Source organism: Nelumbo lutea, chromosome 5, assembly GCF_056320005.1.
Source record: "Nelumbo lutea isolate HS-2025 chromosome 5, American lotus-T2T, whole genome shotgun sequence".
In the NCBI taxonomy this organism is placed as follows: Eukaryota; Viridiplantae; Streptophyta; class Magnoliopsida; order Proteales; family Nelumbonaceae; genus Nelumbo; species Nelumbo lutea.
Genome location: NC_142688.1, coordinates 38031887 through 38053888, shown reverse-complemented (window position 1 = coordinate 38053888; position 22002 = coordinate 38031887). Strand labels below are relative to the sequence as shown.

The 22002-nt window shown below is 36.5% G+C and overlaps 2 protein-coding genes across 7 annotated transcripts; one reads left to right on the top strand and one right to left on the bottom strand.

Moving 5' to 3' along the window:
* Positions 1 to 237: 237 nt before the first annotated feature.
* LOC148851807 (Tetratricopeptide repeat (TPR)-like superfamily protein) lies at positions 238 to 17101 on the top strand. Of its 6 annotated transcripts, none has more exons than XR_016099740.1 (3): positions 258 to 1089; positions 7610 to 7644; positions 16617 to 17101. XR_016099740.1 is itself a non-coding variant. In XM_088947141.1 (3 exons), exon 3 carries the CDS (start codon positions 11212 to 11214, stop codon positions 13348 to 13350), a length of 2139 nt encoding a protein of 712 aa, XP_088803267.1. In that variant the 5' UTR covers positions 258 to 1089; positions 7610 to 7644; positions 10920 to 11211; the 3' UTR covers positions 13351 to 14003. The 6 variants fall into 6 exon arrangements, 4 of the variants coding, with proteins under 4 accessions (XP_088803268.1, XP_088803267.1, XP_088803269.1 ...); XM_088947141.1 differs by lacking the exon at positions 16617 to 17101 and adding an exon at positions 10920 to 14003; XM_088947143.1 differs by lacking the exon at positions 16617 to 17101 and adding an exon at positions 10881 to 14003.
* On the bottom strand, positions 16273 to 22001 carry LOC148851806 (putative ferric reduction oxidase 1). Its single transcript, XM_088947140.1, has 8 exons — positions 21134 to 22001; positions 20924 to 21026; positions 20622 to 20825; positions 20274 to 20508; positions 17980 to 18307; positions 17643 to 17886; positions 16817 to 17526; positions 16273 to 16723 (listed from the first exon to the last, which is right to left on the bottom strand). The coding sequence occupies exons 1-8, from the start codon at positions 21324 to 21326 to the stop codon at positions 16584 to 16586; spliced, it is 2157 nt and encodes a 718-aa protein (XP_088803266.1). The 5' UTR covers positions 21327 to 22001; the 3' UTR covers positions 16273 to 16583.
* Position 22002: the final 1 nt, after the last annotated feature.

The following is a 22002-nucleotide window of genomic DNA, read 5'->3' as shown; positions in this document are numbered from 1 at the left end:
CATTTTATCCTAGAATCCCAACCTTCCATCAGGAACCCTGGGTTGACCCCTTTGGAGCCGATTGAATCAAATTACCCTTGATTTTTCACAAATACCAAATTACTCCTCAGAATCCTTAAAATTACTAAAATGCCACCATACCCTAGTATAAAACTATACCTAAGTTTCCCATTTAGGATAAAGGCAAAAACCAATCATTCACTCTTTTCTCCCTCTCGACATAGTGACAAATCTAGTGGCGACGAATGGTGAAGTCCGATTATTTCCTTACTTTTTCTCTCTCTTTCATTATATCCTCTCTCCCTCTCCCTTATATTTTCCTTTTTAATTCATCAATCCCAACACCTTCCCCTCCCATGTTTGTTGATCTGATGCCTCACCGTCGTCGCTACAACATTCGGCAGTAATCATGATATTCCACTCTGTTTCTTCGATTCTCCCTCTCTCTTTCTCTTCCTCTCTTCCTCCCCTTCCATTTCTTCTTTTTCTTCTTCTGTTTTTCATTTTACAACCTTTGTTCTTTTCCAACTGCTGTTGTAACTCAAAGTGGTGATGATCCATTCTCTTAATCTTAGCATATCATTTTCTTTCTCACACACATTCCCCCTCGTTATCTTTCTCTCTCTCTCCTTCCATTTTTATTACCTTTCTTTGTCTCTCTTTTCTCTGTATCACTCTCTCACTCAGCAACGTTCCTGACCACACCCAGGTATCTCTCTTGCCATTGCAGCAAATAAATCCACTTGTCTTTCTCCCTTTTGCTAGCTAAGCATCTCCTCTGTGTAGCATCTCAAATTAAGCTAACTCAAGCCATCCTAGTCGAGGACTGACAACTCAAGACCGAAGAACTAGAATCTCCCCTATTTTTTATCATATTCAAGTCGGGGTCATACCAGAGCCAGTTGTAGCTACGAACACCCAACACTTCTCTCTAAATCAGTTGAGGAAATTTCCATCTAAAAGCCCAACGAATTTCCATTACTTCTCAGATCACATCTCACCAAAGTCCCTGTTCAAAGGTGAATAAGCAGCAACCAAGGCAAACTGAAATCTCCTACTTACATTGTTCTAAGGCTATATCTCCATCAGGTAACACTCATTTTTGCTTCGTTTGCGATTGCCCCTTATTCATTTTGTTGTGTGCTCAATTAGTTTTTCCATATCTGCAACTGGGAGGAGAAAGACTAGGTTGATTCAGCTCCAGTAACTCTTGATACTGGCCCGGATTTGCTTCTTTGTTTTTTTCGTGTTGTGATAGCTATGCAGGTTTTAGTTGAATCTGTTTGTTTTTTTGGTTTCCTTGTCATTAGTGCTTTTATGAATTTCTTGGTTTAGTTAATGGTTGCCATTTAATTTTATTCATTCTCTTTAGTTTTACTTTGTTTATAAGTCTAAAGTTCTTTCAAAAAGAATAGTTTAAAGGTGTTGAATATTAGTAATTCATTACATGCTTCTCTGTTGTTCTATCCACTCTCTATAGCTTTATCATCTAGTGTTTGTAATCACTGCCATGCTTAAGATGTATGCAACATGTGTTTGTGTTCTTTTAATCAAGGGTGCTTAGTTTTGGTATTTGGTTTTGTTATGAAAATTGGATTGAATAGCTGTCGGGTTTCCCCCCTTTCTGAGATGGATGAAAAATAGGATTATGTGTTGATTAGTAGCAAAGGAATATGTAGATTAGGATTATGTGTTTTTTTCTTATGTTTGTGCATGATTGGAACACCATGTGGGCCCCACCTATTGGACTCGAGAGAGGGGTTCCTAACCCCTTCCCTCTTTCATCCGACTTTTACCCGGACCGGTTAGCCAGTGCCTCAGGCTTTGGGGTCACTATTTGATAAAAACGATTTTGATGTACTGCTCAGAGGTCTCATCACCTCCATGTCCTTAACTGATGGGTGGTAACTCCATTTCAACCCAAGTAAGCCATTTTTTGACACTCATAGTAAGCATTCAACATTCACCCTTTAGTCACCAAGTAACCTTAGGTTTGAAACAAAGGTCTATTATTGTGGCAAATAGTATGTCATCAGGGTGTCCAAGATAACATCTAACCCACAAAAATTGTTTTATACCCATCCTTGCAAAGTTGTGAGTGTTATGATGACTTTACTTTCTTTATAGCTGGGATGATTACAATGGTTCCTAGTTGTCCTAACGTGTATTCTATGCAAGGAAAACAACCAAATTTGAATCCCTGTTATTTCTCTGAATGGGTAATTCTAATTAACCACTCAGATGAAGTCACTTCACATATGTACCATGAAGATTCTTAAGCATACTATGTAAAGGGAAGCTGAGAAGTTTGTAACTAAGCTAGACAGTTGGGTAAGAGCATTGGAAAGCAAATCAACTGTTACTTGAAGGCCTAGGGATCATGTGCCTCTTTAAACTACTAGTTCTCTTTGGCTTCATTATACTGTTTATGTTTAAAAAGTAGGGTGTGATGGGAAAATGAATGATGGAACTATGACTTTTTTAATGTTCACATTTTGGGGAGAGGACTTGATACTCTTTGGTTAGACTGTATGGTTATGATGTTAGATACTTTTAATTAAGTGTATGGATAGAACTTATACTCTATGGTTATGATGTTAGATACTTTTATTATGTTTTATAATTATATTAGTAGGTGGTGTGATGGATTGGATTGGTATATTAAACCTTTATTTGGTTGGTGATGGTTCAACTTAGAGACAGAGAGAGAGAGAGAGAGAGAGAGAGAGAGAGAGAGAGAGAGAGAGAGACTTCTAGTTCCCCCTTCAAACTGATGCTTTTGAATAGATAAGTAAACTAAAACTCTGCTTTTGAATATTAAGGGTTCTTCTCTGGTTTCAATATTGGAGGCTAACAATATTGGAGGCTAAAATGTCTCTCCCCAAGAGAAAAATAGTATTTCCATAGTCAAATGAGAGAGTTTTTTCAAGGGAAAGTGGGCGTTACTCAACTTGGTTCTTAGCAAATCGAGATGATTTGTTTACTCTTTTTTAACTTTTAGTAATTCCCTCCCCCTTATATGGGTGATGGGGCCTTATTGTTTTAATGATTTCACTTGCTAATGGTATAATTAACTGAATGTTAAACTATAAAATCCATGACCCATTGAGATATCTTTTTGGTTTTTTTGTTCAATATGAAAACCCATTGTTCAATTAATTTCAGTATACGTGTTATGTGATACATAGCCTGTTGTCTCATTTCTTCAAGACTAATAACAACATTTTTTGTCCACATCAATTGCATCAAATTGATCTTTATTAAGATCAACCAATAAGAAAGATAAATTAAACTTCATCACAACTTGAATGTTGAGATCTAATCAATGTACACTAAGCAAATAAGAAATATAAAATGGGAGTATTACAACTTGAATTAATTAAGCATCATCACAATAGCAAATAAGCGTTCTAATCCGATAAAATATTACACTATACTCTGCATAGTCAATGTACTAAACAATAAAACAATGTACATATAAGATCCTTCCTATACAAGCATTTGTATGAACATATTTCCAATTGTGCAACATCCAAAAAATAACAAATTAAGCATGGGCACATCCTCGTTATGCGCAACCTTGACCCTTGTTACAGTAAGCATGTAAGAATAAAAAATTCTATAACCTTGAATGATCACAACTTGATCCAGCTTTTAATCCAATAAAAAATCTATAAAATCACAAAAATAAGAACAAATATACAGAATTTCTAACTTGGTCCATTGTTCCCAACTTTTTCACTATCAACAAAAAAAAGATGAAAAGTTCATTTCTTTGACCTTGATTCACCCCTTGCCCAACTAATGTCCATGTCCATATGATGTACCGTACACCAGTTGAAAAAAATAGAAGTTAGTGAACCAACATTTGTTAAATGAGCTTAAATCGTTAACATACATCCAAGGCCATTGAAGATTGAACTTTTATTGCCTTTAGTTTCAAGTTTCACTGAACCCATAACCATATGATTTAGTTTGGGGGGGATAACCCGAATTAAAATTCCATCTTATGATGAAGTATATGTTACAATCCATTGCCTCTAGTTTCAAGCTTCATTAAGCCCATTGGAACACAATTTAAATTAAAACCTTATTGCATTCCAATTGGAGGTATTGGAAGGGCATTTCTTTTCATCTATTTCTTGGACCGGCTCCATGGAAAAGGGTAAAAAGTATAGTGCTCTATTCTCAGAGACCATGTCTCATTAAGCATTATAGTGAGTTCCAAGTTTACTATTTGTGGATTTTAAGACATGAGGTTGATTGGTGTGTGACTCATTGTGCCACTAACCTATAATTGTTATTTGTCATCTCATGAATAAGTGGTTCTAAAGTGAATCTCTTGGTTCATGGTAGGAAGGGGCATCTAGGATGAGATCTTTGGATGTGGATTTTGTTTTGGATATGGTTGCTAAATGATGGGGCTAAATTTGGAACTTGAGATGGGACTTTGTAAAAAATAATTTTTTGGTAATAATTTAGATAGAAAAATTTTATTAAAGAAAAACAAAACAATATAACAAAGTGACAAGATAACACCCACACAAAATTCAATGCCACAACCTCAGAACCCTCCAGCCCCTTAGATAACAATACCAATCTTTTTTTATTTCTAACCTTTAAACAAGTTATAACCTCACTACAATGACCTAGATCATTTCACCATTCTCATGTTGACCATATAATTAATGTATGTCATTTGATTTCATTTATTTTTTTTTCTTTCTCTAATTCTCAAATTTGAAATCTCCAACAATCAATTTGATATTGAGTGGTTTTACCTAGTCGATACACATGTTATTCTCTTATGTTAAATTTCTTCTTCATCGTACATAAATTTTGTAGTGAAGTTGGGCACAAGGTGATCAGGTTCCCAAGGAGACCAACCTCCCAAACTTTCATTTTTACTACTCATCACATTACATAAGAAAAAACTAAATTTTTCAACAATACCTATTCTTTGTCTTAGTATTAGAAAAAAATATTTTGAGATAAGGATCAAGGGTGCAACAATCCCATCCCCATCCATATATGCATATAACTGAAGTTTCACATTTCCATACTTATCAGACCTAGGAAGCATAAAGCTAAAACAATTCATAAAGAAAAAACACATGAACAACATGAGAATATAAATTTGATGCAAATCACCAACAATCATTGGGATCATATTCCTCTTACTCTCCATCTCTCACCTTCTCTCTCCCTCTCCCTATCATAATTATCATTGGGATCATATGTTGAATGTATGTGTAGTTCAGACCATAAAAACTTATTGATTGAGCTTTCAAGTAATTCATTTGATCATTGTGGATGCATTAGTCATTGGTTTGGGATATGTAGTTACTACTTGGTATGATGGGGGTATTATTCATCTACCCCTATGGAGCATCCATTTGGCTTATTGATTTGATTGCAATGAACATATCACAAGAATTTAAATAATTGATTCCTAAAAAAGGAACTCAGTTGCAAGGGAACAAGTCAATAAGTTAAATACCCAAGTATTATAGAATGTTAATTGGGATGGTGTCATTGGAGCATTACCCTCAATCCATGCATGTATAGATATACTTGACTGACTTCCCTATACAAAACAACCATGTGAGCAGACATTGATGTTCCTTAATCAAGACTGGTTTTGATATTTACTTATCATGTACCTGTGCAAGAGTAGGTTGTAATGGGGATGGTGGTATTAATGACCCAACCCTACCCATAACACAACTCCTTGGATGAGTAATGATTGACTAACTCCCGTTGGCATGAGTAATGACAGACTAATTAACTTATAAAAAACAAGTTCCACTATTTTATTTAGTTATCTCATCATTATTAATAGATATGTAATATATCTTGTACCTATGGAGAAACCTAATTAAAAGAATTATGTGAGGGGCCCCTACCTTGCCCCTGCCCCTAGAATGAATGTTAGCTGACTCCCGTTGGTATGAGTAGTGGCAGACTAATTAACTTGTAAAAAACAAGTTCCACTATTTTACTTAGCGATCTCATCATCACACATTAATAGATATGCAATACACCATGTACTTGTGGAGAAACCTGATTACAAGAATTATGTGAAGGTAGGGACCCACCCCTACCACTGCCCTTGCCCCTAGAATGAATGTTGACTAATGGACTAGCTTGTATAAAAAAATAAAAGCCCCAATGTTTGGTTAGATAGTTATAACATCCAAATACACTTACATAACAAAATTTACTTGTAAAACTATTTACTTGAGAAAAAACATGTGAAAGAGTATGTTGTGTCATTCCTCTACCCATACCTCTACCTTTGCCCATAACACTACCCTTACGATGAGACACTTGGAGATTAGCGTAACTTAATTAGGATTATAATAACAATGTGCAATCCCCACCTCTAGCTTGCATTCTCATGCTTAATTGTCCCTCTTGTACATAAAACAACAATGTTATCAATGTAGGATATTTATCAAATCATGAAAAGAACTATAAATGTCATGAATTACCTTAGATAATGGCCTTTGAGCACCTTCTTTCGTTGTGCCCTTCAACACTACAACTTGTACATTTCATCTTCATGAACCTTCTAGACACATGGATCGTAGAACTTACCTCATTTGGCCCTTCCTCCAAGCTTTCTTTGGCCTACCATGTTATTTAATAAATGGTGGTGGTTTGATTGGAATATCCTCTATCATTGGCCACTAGGATTCATTGGGCACTAGTAAAACATAATGATTATATGCCTTGAGGCTCCTTTCATTAGTATAGAATGGATCCACATAGTCATAAATTATGCCTTGTGACATGAGTGCATGAAATTGCATGGCAACAAGGCATCCCTATTAGTGCCGAAGCCCTACGACTACATGTTCTAAACTATAAGTTCATCACCACTCTTCTTTTGAAATGCTCAACCTCAAAATTTTCATTCCTAACATATACTGAGAAGCAATTTATAGCTTGTGTATGTGCATTTTCCAATTTCTTCCTAACACTAGGATTAGGCTAGGGCTTATATTTCAAGCCCAAAACCCTGGGCCAGGCCCAGGCCTAAGCTATAGCCCTTATCATAAGTGCAAAGCTCGGCTCGGGCCCAGCCCATGATCACCCCTACTCTCGACTTCTAATGCATTCATTTAATAATGTCAAAAACCAAGTCTAAGGATCCTTCACCTCAGCCTCTACAATTGCAAATGCTATTGAGAATATTCCATTATTCTTATCCAATCTAACATCATATAGAATATGCCCAAAATGAAGTTCTTTTAGATAGCACCCATCAAGCCTAATGATAGGGCAATAACAATCTGTAAACCGATTCTTTATTGTTGCCAAACAAACAATATTTGAAACTCCCATGTACATTCTTAACCTATACAATTCCTCATGGAACCCGATCTTCATCACAGTTCTACGATTTATTTTTAAAATGGATTCACAATAATCCCATAGCTTACTATACTATTCAACGTGTATCCCTTCAAACTCAATATTAACAACTACCTGCCTCTTTGTAGTGATAATAAGCCTAAACTGTTGTAATGTCTCATTTTGTAGTGTACTACTCTTCCACTTTGGATCATCTCTAAATCCTTGTATTTATCTACTAATCATGCAGACTTTACCTTTGTGTTTTCATACACACGTCCACAGGTATGTGTTCTCCTAAATGGCTTTATTTGAAAGGCTTCCTTACTTGGCAACTAGGATACATGCACGCGCCACTCACTTTTCTTTCATGTAAATTGTCGTCACTCTAGCACCCTCATTCTTAATGTACTTGAAATCAAACCCACCAAATGTCATGCCCACAACCAACTGTGGATTCTCCATTTACCTATCAACAAAAGCCTTAAATCGAAGTCCTCCTTCCTCATCAGGACCATATAAACTTTCCAACTCCTCTAGGTGCTCATAATCAGACAATATGTTTTGATCTAACAATAACATCAACATTGTCAATAGGAACTTCATCCCCATTGACATCATCACCCTCAACCTCATCCTCAAAACACTCATCATCATCATAGTCAACTTTCAATTCTTCGTCCACCTCATATTCCAACTCATAATGAAGATTACCCTCTTTATCAAACCCATAATTTGCTTCAGACCCATGCTCAAATTCAAAATCAACATCAGCCCCAAAATCAAGTTCATCCACATGATCAATTAAACTTGATGGTGGTGGGTCAATGCCAGATGAACCAGATTGTGACAATGTTTCTTGTGGCAACCCTACATTAACCCTCTTACACCCTTCACGTATATATGAATGTGTCTATATTTTCATGGACTTTGTAACCACCATGATGTATGTTGATACTGTACATATTACTTCACATCTAGGCAAAAAAGAAAAAAGAAAAAAGAAAAAAAGAAGCATACACAAGCATTAGTGCTAAAATCATACCAAATTTCATGTTGATTCGCACTTCAATAAACCAAGAGATAAATTAGCACATATATGCAAAATCCTCCTTCATCATTCAACTAGAAAACTATGTTAAATAGTTTTCAAATTCATTTTTTACTAAATCTGCACTTTATAAATATTAGGGGTTGAAACACTCCCCCGACCCCATGTATTGGTTTCCCCAATTTTTTTAATTAACCCCTTGTAAAATTGACAATTTGCAAAACAACCATCTTTTTTTCTTATTATTTTGTAGCCCCCTCTCATGCTGACATAGACAAGGAGACAAAGTGCGTAACAAATTGGAAATATAAGTTCATTTAGGTATATGTTAGGATCCACCACCATTGACTTCAAGTTCCAATCCTTGACCTAACATTAATATGCTTGCAGTCTAATAATAAATAACTGTTAAATACTACAAGCTAAGAGTAAACAAATGTTAAACCCCAAAACAAATGGTTTTTCTAACATTAATATACTACATATCTAACACTAAAGAACTAATAAATACCCAAAGATAACAATAAACATGTGGTGAAAAAATCAAATCAAATCTAACAAACATATACTAACATGTATCCCTCTATACAGATAATTGAGATAAAACACATTAAAGAGGCGTTAACCTAAACACTATTTTACGGAGATCAAACATAATGAAATCAGGAGCTAAGCCAAGGCAGACCGGGGGAGACATGGTCATCACTATGGCCTAGAAATCCTACTTTTGCATGTGTATTTTCCCCCTTCCCTACTTTTGCATGTCATCACTATGTTTATTCACTTAAACATAGTGAATAAGTGCTAATACCAAAATCAAATTCAATAAATAAGTGTTAATAGAAATCAAACATAGTTAATAACTGTACAAGATCTAAACATAGACCTCAACAATATTATTCTAAGATAAAACACCCACTTCAGGCAATATTATACCAATAGAGAACATCCATAGGTACAAAAAACACTATCCATGCAAACATCGAGGTATATAACAAACATGAACAAATCGAGGTATACAACGGGCTTGGAAAATTCATAAACGACAAAAATAACACTTCTTCCCCAATGACAACAAAAATAAGTCTTCTTCTCCAACAACGACAACACAGTTACTCTTCTCCAACAACGGTTTGATATTATGCTTAGTTCTTCTCTGTTCTAGTGTGATATTGGCTTGAAATCCAGTAGAGATCGGTTCTTGAACAGAGTTGGAATGAATTTTAGGAGGGTTTTGGACTAGATTTCATGAGGGTTTAGGTAAAATCTCAAAATAATTAGAAATAGTCAATATGGGGTGGGATGCCCATCATCATTTAAAAAAAAAAATAACACCTTCCGCTAGCCAAGTTAATGGGGAGGGGATCTTTTGTCTCACGACCAAAGTTTAGGGGGACTTTCTCACCCAAAAAAGTACATGGGAGTATTTGCTACTGACTCCATGGTACAAGGGGGCCTTTGTAATTTACCCCTTCTTTTGATGGATGAAATACCATGTTAATAAAACTTAATTTCTCTACTGAAATTGTAGTATATTTTGAAAAATTTAAAATTCCAAAATTTCCATTAAAAATATGCATAAATAAATTGAAATATCATGAAAACCAAAATATTCAATTTAACGTTTTAGTGTGGCTTAATAGTAACCTGTTCATTGGTCGGGTAGCCCAATGGGCCGGCCCAGCCCGACCCATCTAAGTCAGGCTTGGACATTATTTTAGGTTCATAGGTGGACCTAAAACACCGAGCCCGACTTTTTTTTGGATTAGGCTTGAGTTTTCTCAAAAAAGCTCAACACAAGCCCGGGCCTAACTTGTGTGTGTGTGTGTGTGTATTATTTGCTTGTTTCTCTTCTCTTGTTTCAAGTAATAATGGGATCTTTTATTATTTTTGAGTTTTAAGGGTTTTTAATATAAATAAAACACTTTTTTCTTATATACTAAAAAATGAGAATGTTGCAATTGGTTTGGTCAAAACACCTTGATTTTACTTTCCAACTTTATCCTCAAATTTCTATTTTTTCCATTATATATATTATCACTACAAAATAATTATGAAAAACATAAAATGATGAAAATAATATAAATTACAAAAAACAAAAAAATACATTGAAAATTTACAAAAAATGTAGAAAACCATAGAAACTTATACATCATGCTGAAAAATGAGAATGGTACAATTGGTTTGGTCAAAATACTCTAATTTTACTTTTCAACTTTACCCTCAACTTTCTATTTTTCTCATTATATGTATGTTATTGCAAAATAATTATGAAAAAACATATAAAATGAAGAAAATAATATAAATTATAAAAAATAAAGAAATACATAAAAAAATTATAAAAAATAGAAAATCATAAAATTTGAAAAAAATAACATAAATTACAAATCATACTTGATGTATAAAAATACAGTCAAACATCACCATCAACATATTGAATAAAATATTCTGTTTCTAAATTTTTGGTCAGGCTTGGGCTCAGAGTTGAATGTTTTCTATTGATACATAGGCAAGGCCCAGCCAGAACCTGACCCGGCCATGAACAGGTGTACTTAACAGTCCCACCATCGCAGATGAGAAGCAGGTCACATGAACGAGGATACGTTGTTTGACACAGTTCAACCAAGCTGGCCTCTGGCCTGGGCATTGTTCAACCAAAAACAAAGCATCATAAAACCCCAGTTTGTTGCTCCTTTCATCTTGTTGTGTTGGCTTGAATGTTCAACTTAGGATTTCAAAATTCTGAGACTCTTTGAAGTACTCATGTGCTTCATACTCTCGTCTCATGCGCCTTCTAATACATGGGTGTGAATGCGGTCTCTCTACTAAACCGTCTTCTTCAGAATAGCACAACTACCCAGAGGCCCAAACCTCTCCCCGCCAACGCAAAATCCATAACCAACACAATTCTTCGTTACCTCAAATCGCACCGCCTCAAAGAAGCTGTCTCAGTCCTCTTTTCTTCTCCAACACCGGTCCCTCCTTTCATTTACGCCCGTCTGTTCCAAATCTGCTCGTCCAAGCTTGCCATTGTCGAAGCCCGGAAGGTTGAGTCCCATCTCGTCACGTTTTACTCCACCCCACCAATTTTTCTTCTCAACCGCGCAATTGAGACTTATGGTAAATGCGGCTGTTTGGAGGATGCCAGGGAACTGTTCGAAGAAATGCCTCGAAGAGATGGTGGCTCCTGGAATGCTATGATCACTGCATACTCACAAGGTGGGTATGCTGAGAAGGCGCTGTCATTGTTCAAATGTATGAATAAGTCTGGAGTTTTAGCTAATGAGATTACTTTTGCTAGTGTTCTTGGATCATGTGCTGCGGTTTTAGCTCTATTTCTTACGAGGCAAGTGCACGGGCTTGTCATAAAATATGGGCTTTGTTCGAATGTTATTTTAGCGAGTTCTATTGTTGATGTGTATGGGAAATGCCAGGTTATTAGTGAAGCTCGTAAAATGTTTGATGAGATACCCAACCCAAATTCTGTTTCTTGGAATGTGATTGTCAGAAGGTATCTTGAGATGGGTGATGGAAAGGAGGCAGTAGTTATGTTTTTCAAGATGATTGGCTCAAATGTAATGCATTTAAATTTTACTTTCTCCAATGCTCTTATTGCTTGTTCTAGTATTTCTGCACTTAAGGAGGGGCACCAGATCCATGGTGTTGCAGTTAAGATTGGTTTCGAAGCAGACGAAGTAGTTACAAACTCACTCATTGATATGTATGTAAAATGTGGGGTTTTGGAGGATGCTCAACGACATTTTGATCAGCCAGAATCAAAAAACATAATTTCTTGGACTTCACTTGTGTCGGGGTATGCAATGGATGGAAAAACTGGACAGGCACGGGCACTCTTCAATGAGATGCCTGAAAGGACTGTGGTCTCATGGAATGCAATGTTGGCAGGGTATGTGAGGCATCTACTGTGGGAGGAAGCACTGGATTTTGTTCTCTGGATGCACAGAATGACCAAAGACATTGACCATGTAACCCTCAGTTTGATCCTCAACATTTGTGCAGGACTGTCAGATGTTGAATTAGGGAAACAAGTACATGGTTTTGTTTACAGACATGGATTCTTCTCTAATCTTCTTGTGGGCAATGCCCTTCTTGATATGTATGGTAAGTGTAAGCACTTGGATAGTTCCAGGATTTGGTTCTCAGAGATGTGTCATTTGCGTGATAGAGTTTCATGGAATGCTTTGCTCACTAGTTATGTTCAACATGAGCTGAGTGAAGAAGCTATGAGAATGTTCTGGGATATGCAATGGGAGACCACACCAAACAAGTTCACATTTGGAACCCTCTTGGCAGCTTGTGCCAACATCTTTGCACCTGACCAAGGAAAACAAATCCATGGGTACATGATTAGAAAAGGTTGCGAGATAGACATTGTTGTTAGAGGAGCATTGGTTGATATGTACTCCAAATGCCGTTGTCATGAGTATGCAGTCAAAGTATTTAAAGAGGAAGCCCCAAGAGATCTGATCCTCTGGAACTCCATGATTTTGGGTTGCGCTCACAATGGCAGGGGTGGGGAGGCTCTTGACTTGTTTCACTCAATGGAGGAGGGAGTTAGAGCAGACCATGTCACCTTTCAAGGGGTTTTGCTTGCTTGTATTGGCGAGGGGTATGTGGACTTGGGGAAGCAGTATTTCAATTCAATGAGCAACAAATATTGCATCATACCTCGCTTAGAACATTATGAGTGCATGATTGAGCTATTCGGTAGGTATGGGTATATAGATGATCTTGAGAATTTCGTTCAGAGTATGCCATTTGAGCCAACAGAACAAATGTTGATCAAAGTTTTTGATGCTTGTAGAGAACACAAGCATTTGAGGTTGGGAGAATGGGCTGAAAAACATCTTAATGAATTGAACCCTATAACTCCATATAGGTTTGAGGTTCTATCTAGGCCTAGTTTGGTTACATTGTGATGATTAAGGTGCAGATGCAAAACAAACTTAGTAAGCACTTATGTCTATGATAACACTGATTCTGATGGGATTTTCTTCTATGCAAGACTGCAAGAAGATAGAATTGGGATCTGGATTCAGTGTTCAGAAAAGTATGCATGGACAGACAGCCAGGTTCTTGGTTCTAGATAGGGACTGAAAAATCAATAATGCCATCCAATTAAGGCATTGGATGTCAAGATCTCTTGTATATGCTGCTGACTAGTCCAACTCTTTTCCCAATAAACTGTCCTTGCAATGTCTGTATTGGTTATTGAATGGACAGCTTAGATTGTTCAGATTGTTGAAGGCGGAAAACCTGCTTTATGGAATTGATGATAACTTGAAAATTAATCTGAGACCAGCAAACTGAGACTGTATACCCTAATGAAGAGAAATCCTGTCAAGAGAATGGGTCCATTGGAACATTTTATTTTATTTCATCATGGGGTTCAATATTCTTAGCAATGATAAAACTGGGCATGAAGAGGAGTGAGTATATCCTTCTCCCAGATTGGAACAACTTGGAAGGGAAATACTTGTTCTTTTGGAGTGGCATTGTTATTAGCTTGGACCTAGAGAGGAAAATGTACTATGGTCCTTTCTATGTATTAATAAATTGTTTAATCCTGAAATACTTCTTTGATTAAAGTTAAAGTTTACTGTAAAAAGCCAAGAAAGAGGAAATTTTGAGGATTTATTTATGGCGATTGATGTGTGAAAAAATTCTCCATGACGGTAATTTAGAAATGAAGGGAGCATTAAAAGCCTCTAAAATGTCTGCTTTGTGAGTATCTCAGATGTGTGATCTTATTATAGCTTTGCTTAATATGGGGATGATTTTTTTTTTCCCTATAGAAAAGTGCTAATCTAGGACTATCTTTCTGAGCCATTTAAGAACCATTTATTGTGTTCATATTATTACATTTCCTACTATCTTCTCTTTTTTATGATCTGAGCTCCCATATTTTGAAAACAGTTTTGCCATCGTCACACAGTGGATGTCTCCTAGTTCTGTATTATAGGAACTTGACCAAAAGTGTTGCAATCAGGGTTCAAAGTACCAGTATCCCATGGAGTATCAAGAAACACAATTTTAAGAGATGTATCCAGATATGCTTTGGATACACACAGAGAACGTGGAAAAAACTATATATAGACAAATATGTTAGGGAAACTCAAAAGACTCTTAGAATCACATAAATAATACTAACTTTAGGCTCATATGGATATATATGTGGCATAAAAACATAATAAACACATACTTTCATAGTTTATATTAAAAGTAATACATAACAATCAACATATGATAGCACATGTTGTATGCATGTGTATACATGTGTATACATGTGTATACAACAAATACAAATCAAATCAGCCTTTAACTACTGGGCTATCAAGAAATGTTTTCTATCAAATTGTATTATACGTGTATGTGTGTTATGTGCCACACTAAAAATAAACCTTCAGAAAAGAAGAAAAAGAAAATTATTCCTTGACTGAAAAATGAGAAGAAGAGGAGGCGGCGACTTGGATGGCATTGGTGCTGGCAATAATGGTAAGAACAACAATGACCAGGTATTGTTCATTTTTTATTTCTTTTTGTCTCCCCTTCCTTTTTATTTCTTTTATAATCTCTGTTAACACCTTAATTTTTATGCTTTTTGTTGAGAAAAAAATAGAAGATCTAGTCACCTGGCCTTTAGAGAGCTTCCCACAAATGTTTATACCAAAAGAGGGTGATTTGAATCAAGTTTTGTTGTCCTTGTCCATATTGAGTTTATAAAATACTGCAGAGCATTGGTGCATATTGGTTTCTATTGTTGTTTGTATAGTCTGCATAATGTGTATTGGTTTAAAAAAGACCATAATCCATTGTTGGTCCCAGCTATTTGGGGTCTTGTGAGGGGTAGAGTGGGTACTGTTCTAACCTTAGGCATTTGGCACACAAAGTGGCTGTCCTCAGAGTCAAACTGCATTCTCATCCTTGCCAACCTAAGATTTTACTATTATACAAAGTATCAATGAAACAGTGAAACCCCTTTAAGGTATCAGATCTATATATCATTGCTGTCCAGTTGGAAAGATTGACTTGTAATGGCCCATTTTGAGCCTTGGATGCAATGAAGAAGATAATAGGAAAATAAGAACATTGGGTTGGAAGGGTTGAGGTTTTTTCTTATGCTCTCATCTTAACATTTCTTCCTTATCATTTGAGAGTAAAAAAAAGGCAGTCCAGTGCATGAGTCTCCCACCAATGCGGGGTCTAGGGAGGGATAGATGTACATAGCCTTACCCCTGCACATACAGAGAGGCTGTTTCCAAGATTTGAATCCTGGTCACCCAGGTTGCAATGGAGCAGCCCAACCATTGCACCAAGGCCCACCCAAATTGCCTGTGTAAGAGTGGCTTACAAATTTAGGTAAAGTTTTAACCTTGTTTATCAGTTCAATGGAATACAAGATACCTATTGAAACAGTAAGCATCTGCCTTAATTCAGATTCTTGGTGACCTCTGTCTTGATAAAATCTTTTAGTAAGATAGACTTTGACCCTCAAAGTCTGTTATTAGACTTTGACTTTGGAAACCTGTTATTAAACCACGAGGGCTTTCTTGGAACATCCATGTTCCCTAAACCCTAGTGGTGACTCCAGCATCTAGAAGTTTAATCATGATCGAGCTGAGTTAGAGAGCTCTATTTAAAATTCTAATAATTTTCCATTGCTTAACTGCAATCGCTCTTGTGAACATCCTGAATACTGAGGGAAAATTCTAATAATTGGGGTTGCTGATAGACCAGAATGAATTGAACATACCTGGACCCAAATTTGATTTGTTAATATCCAGATTTGAATTGAATAAATGACTTGAAATAACTTCTATGAGACTTGAGCCTTAAATATATGACATCTAAATTGAATTGCCCTACTATTGCTATGACCACGAAACCATGTTTTACAAAAACATCCTCATTAAGACACATGTTGCTTCCTTAGGCTTGATATAATACACAATGGACACTTTTATATATCAAGCATTATAGAAAATTCTTACCCTAGTTTTATCAAATTACTGTCTCATGATTGGAATTTTCCAAATCAAATGCTGCAGAAAACTTCATTCCAATTATTTTAACTTTAATTTATACTCTGTAACAATGTCTAAGTAGATCTGATGGTTTTCTCTTGTTACTGTTGTGAGTTTTGAGGCATGTATCACCAATTAAAACTAATAGATTCAAAATGCAGTTTTCCCACAGGATTAGATGAGCAAATTTTTGCAACATCATGTCGCATCTTCTTCGGGCCACAAACAAGAACTCCAATACTCAAACCTTCACACTCAGATAGCATCTCTGCAAGAAGAGAATACATGGATCCATTTTAGTCCCAACTTTATCAACTATATATATGCATATCATGGAAAGAAAAGGATTAAGTAGGCTTACTCTTCAGATTAGGTCTTTCACCATAGTACACTTTGGTAGCTTGGAGAAGAGACTGGCGAGGAAGGGTTTCCAATTCACAATCAGCCACATTATGGGAAGCTGGACCTAGAGATTCCATTGGCATTGATGCATCATTATTTTGAATTTCCTTTGCTTCCATGGCATTTTGCTTCTTATTCCAAAGAACAACTGCACTAGCTGTCATGGCTATGCAGATACACAAGAACAATGTATTCAGAAGTGCTCTTAAGGGGTGTGAGTATATCTTTTCAGTGTTATGGTCAATAGGATATATATAGTAATGCATGAGAATGCCCAAAAGGATAAGGAAAATGACAAAAGAAGTAGAGATAATAATTCCAAGCCAGAGCCAATTGTTTTGGCCTAGGATGGGATATAAAGGTGCATCTTCTTTGTGGGGCTTGAACCAGATTGTTTCAAGGAGCTTCTGGTTTTTGGTTGCAGGTTCTTTTTCTTTTGTAACAAAGGCATTAATTTGTAATTGCATATAGGAGAAGCTAGGGGAAATGCCCTGAACGGGGAGGAGGAGTTCTAGCATAGTAAGATCTGCAGATCTTTTGAAGGCAGCAATAAGAATAATTCTTGGAGACTTTTCTCTTGACGTAATGCTCCTAGACAGGATCTCCTGAATTATAGAGATGAAAGGAGTAATACCACTGCCTCCACTCACCATGACAATGGTATCGTGCCTGCATCAATGTTCCCTAATGCCAATTAGCTTGAAATTTGCGGAAGGATTGAAGCCATGATTTGTCACTTTATTTGTATCCTTTTTCTTTTTCGTTTCATAAATAATTATACAAACCTTAGAAAATGAGTTGAAGCAGGTCCATAGGGTCCTTCTATAGAAACTTCAAGATGGTCCACAGGAGATGGTGATGACAGCATCTGATAAAGCCTTTGGGACCAACTTCCTTCACTTCCAATAATAATGCTTAACTTTGCTGGATCCATATTGCTGCTAGAGCTTATCGTGAAAGGGTGCCACTGAAGCTTTGAGATGCTTGGAACATTGAGGAATACAATGCTAGTGGGAGCATAAGTCAATCCTATGATCAAGAAATCCAATGTGGGACCATTGATCATGATCTGAAAATGTATAGGAGATGAAATTGCATTACATTCCATGATGGTAGCCTTACCTGGGCGCTTTGAGAAGTTCAACTCAATAGTTTCACATGGCAAAAGACGGGCACAAACCAACTTAACATGTTGTCTTGACTGTAAGAAGCGCAAGTATCGATCAACCAAAAAGAGGTACAACCCTGGAAGCATGACATAGGAATAGACACTTCCCACATGTAAAACAAAGAAGACGAGGAAGAGGAAATAGAGCTGATGGGTGTAGAAAAATAACTCAAACTTCTTTCTCCTTATACAAGGGAAGCTCGTCATCCACATGGCTAGTCCAGATAACAAAGAGAGTTCCCCTGCCATATTTGATATACCGGCTTTAGCCCATTTGATCACCTACACTCCACAAAAATAGTCGTAAGTCTTCAGTTACCAAAGTAGTCGTAAGTCCTTGCCATTTTTTCTTCTGAAAGACTAAGCAAACCTAGGAAAGATATAGTTAGCCTAAGGAGAATAAATAGTTACCCATTTCAATTATATTTGTGGGATAGAATCTCATTCAAAAGCTGAAAGGTGTTTTGCATGGCCTTGACCTATCTAGATTGAGGTAAACTAAAACAATGTTGAAGTTCAGCCATATCAAGGAGGGTTGAGAAATCTTTTATATAAAACCCAAATTTGACAAACTCTTATAACAATATTTAATTTTGTAATTTAATCTTGTTTTTATGAATAAGAAAAAAAATGAAATGTTCTATCAGTCTATCTGTATCTAGAATACCAACTAGAGTTGCATATCTAATTCATAAATTGATAATGACAATTCAGGACTTGGTGAAACATGCAAAAAGAACTTAATTATCGGGATTTTTTTTGAATTAATAGTATTATTCCTTGGATTATGTTGTACACAGTTATTATCAATGAAAAATATTTATTAAGGTATCATGTATTGTTTTAGTAAAATTTACATCCAAAGCAATTTACCTCTGGTTTAACCTTAAAAACTAAGAGGGATTTCAAAATAATCTTTAATTTCTTATATATTTTGGATTCGAGAGAATTATTGTGTAGACAAATGTTTGACCATTCTGAACTCCCTCCCTAAGGAGTTCAGTGACTGAATATAGTAATCAACCCAACGTGCCATTCAGCCTTTATTCCTAAGGAGCTTAAAACCTATGCTTAATGATATATATACTGAAAGACAAAGCAATAAGTCATTCAGTTCAGCCATTTCAGTCGTTATCAAACAGTCCAATGACACATACCACTGGTAGAGTGGTACGTGCAGTGAATGAAGACTTTTTTTTTGTAGAAATGAGACTTGAGGTGTCTTGTCTTAGAGATTTTTATGGAGGCAAGACAAACAGGGTGTTTGGTTCCGTTTACGTTTATCCAGTAAACATTTTGTACTTGTATGACTGTAAAACCGAGAAACATTTAATGAGGGCATTTGTGACATATAGGCGCCATTAGGCACCACATCAACAAAATGCCAATAAACGTCTATCCATTTCAAGAAACTCCAAAATGAAGTTTTCTAAAATAGAAAAGGCACACAAAAACCAAAATTTATTTTTACAAATTTCGAGCATTTGCTGATGGAATGGCACCATCAATAAACATTTATTGAATAAATAATTTTGCAACACTTTCAGTTGGAAAAAGAGGATGGACTATTTGAGGCTATGTTTCTACTAGGGCCCACTTATCAAAATCTATAATTTGAAAAAAGATTCCTGTTACAAAAGGCTTCGGTCCACATACTACAAAATGAGCGGTGGCTCTTTTTGACCCGATAAATAGTTTGGTTGTTCAGGTTGGTAGTTTTGACCCGGTTCATTGAATTGCCATTCTCAACCACAAGTCCATTCTCTATTTCTCTGTGTAAGCGAGTCGAGTTAACTCGTGAGTTGGTCAGACTTAAATCGTTTCGAAGATTATTGAGTTTGAATCGAACTTGACTTGAGTCGAATAATCAGTCGAGACGAGTTTGAGCTTCGAAATATTCTGTTTGAATAGTTCATGAGCCTAATTCAAGTTATTAATAAAGTATTATTTTTTAATATATTTTTATTTATAATATAAATTTATAATCAAGTTTTTTAATATATTTCGTTTAAAATATTTTAATTATTAATTTATTTATAATTTTAATAGCAATTTATTTATAATTGGCTTAAACCGAGTCGAATTCGACTATGAAATTCAGAACTTGATTGAGTTCAAGTCAAATTTCGAGCTTGAATCACCCAAAACTTAACTCGGCTTGATTACACCTTATTCATTACAAATAAAACCTTCCTTAGAATAATAATAATAATAATAATAACACCTTAAAATCTAAATATTTGATTACCTGGGAAATCTGATGAGTTGCAGCCCAATAGACGAAGTAACATAGCCCATGAGCAGTGAGCAGAATCATGGCAGCATGCCCAACCCAAGTATGATACTTGATGCTCGCCTCCCAAGTGAGGCCCAACAGCGGCAATACCGACGAGCCTCGAGTCACAGGGAAGAAGAGAAAGGCAAGACATACGTTCCCAACCACGCCTAGTCTAACAGCTGCACAGTCCAACTGAGCTTGCCACCTGGCAAATCCACCAACCCACAAGGCCACAACCTTGATTAATATCAGTTCTTAGTATGATACAAGAAATAATTAGTGGATAAATTGGATATATATATATATATGTATTCATACAGTTGCTCTCCTTTGGCCTCGGCAATCTCTGAAGTGATGTAGTCAAGGCCGACTTGCAAGTAGACGGCATAAGACCAGACCAGCAGAGCAATAAACATGGTGAAGAAGGCTAGCTCCGTCCATGTAACAATCCCCAGTGGGCCGTCGACAAGCATCGGCCTCGCCCGTAAGAAGGCCAAACGAATTAACTTGGTTTGGCCATTGCTGTGTTGAGAGAAAACCAGGGAAGAAAACTTTCAATTCTAGCATACTATAACCCAGAAAAGGATCAAAGAAGAAAAGAAAACACAGAGAACTAATACCTTCCAATGGAATTATCACCATATTTCTTTTCTAAGTGAAGATAAACGCAGCCCAAAACGGCAAGTAAGAGGACTGGGACTGTGTAGATTAAAATTAATGTCCCTGTAAAATCATGATTAAAAATTTAATAAGCAAGCTAACCAAAACTGAGGCCAGGATCCCATGAATGAATAAGCGAAGAGGAATACAAGAATGTTTGATTTTCGAACCTTGCCTTCCAAAATATGTTGAATTAGTCTTTGCCCTGATGTTGGGGAACCACACCCGATTGTATATACTGGTAGGAGTTATTATCCACAGAACGAGCAACCCAAGAAGTAGCAACCTTATGCTTGCCCAGATGGTTTTCTTCCATTGTGAAGCAGTAGGGAAAGAGCATCCTTTCTTCACCTCTGAGTCCATTGTCTTTCCTGAGTAATGGACCTTCTCTCTCTCTCTCTCTCTCTCTCTCTCTGCAGAGATGGTTCTTTGAAGTCTTGCTACATATTTCCTTTTTTGAGGAAAAAAATGAAAAAGTAGTCCGTCTTTTTCTGATAAAGTTTTTTTTTTTCAGCGCATTGTAAAGAAAATTTCTACCATGGGGTGTTTGAGTGTCGCTTCTCTTCCGGAATCTCGATTAATACCATGAAGCTGGTTGCTTCCATCACCACCGCCAAGGTTGAATAATGTAGGGTGGACCCCTGTCAACAGATTCCACTTGGTGGTGGTGAATTGGTGATGTATGCGTAGCACCCCTCTACATGCATGGGCTTTGTATTCTCCTTGTTTGGGTGGAGGGAGGTATTGAAGGGTTTCCAAGTAATTGCATATATATAAACCCCATATACTGAGAAAATACCAACTACTAGTCTACTAGGATGACTGTCAGGGAACCAGAGGAAACCCAATGATGCATCTCCGTTTGTATGAGAGACCTTAAAAGATTCCGCTCTGTTCATTGGGCATTTTGCCTGTAACTGATGTATATAATTCGTGGCACCTCCAACGAGGCACGGCATTTAGTTGATGAGTGGAAGAGGTGTCTGACAGAAACCCTTTCTTGTGGGAAATCATGATTGAAGCTAACTAGAAATCCGGA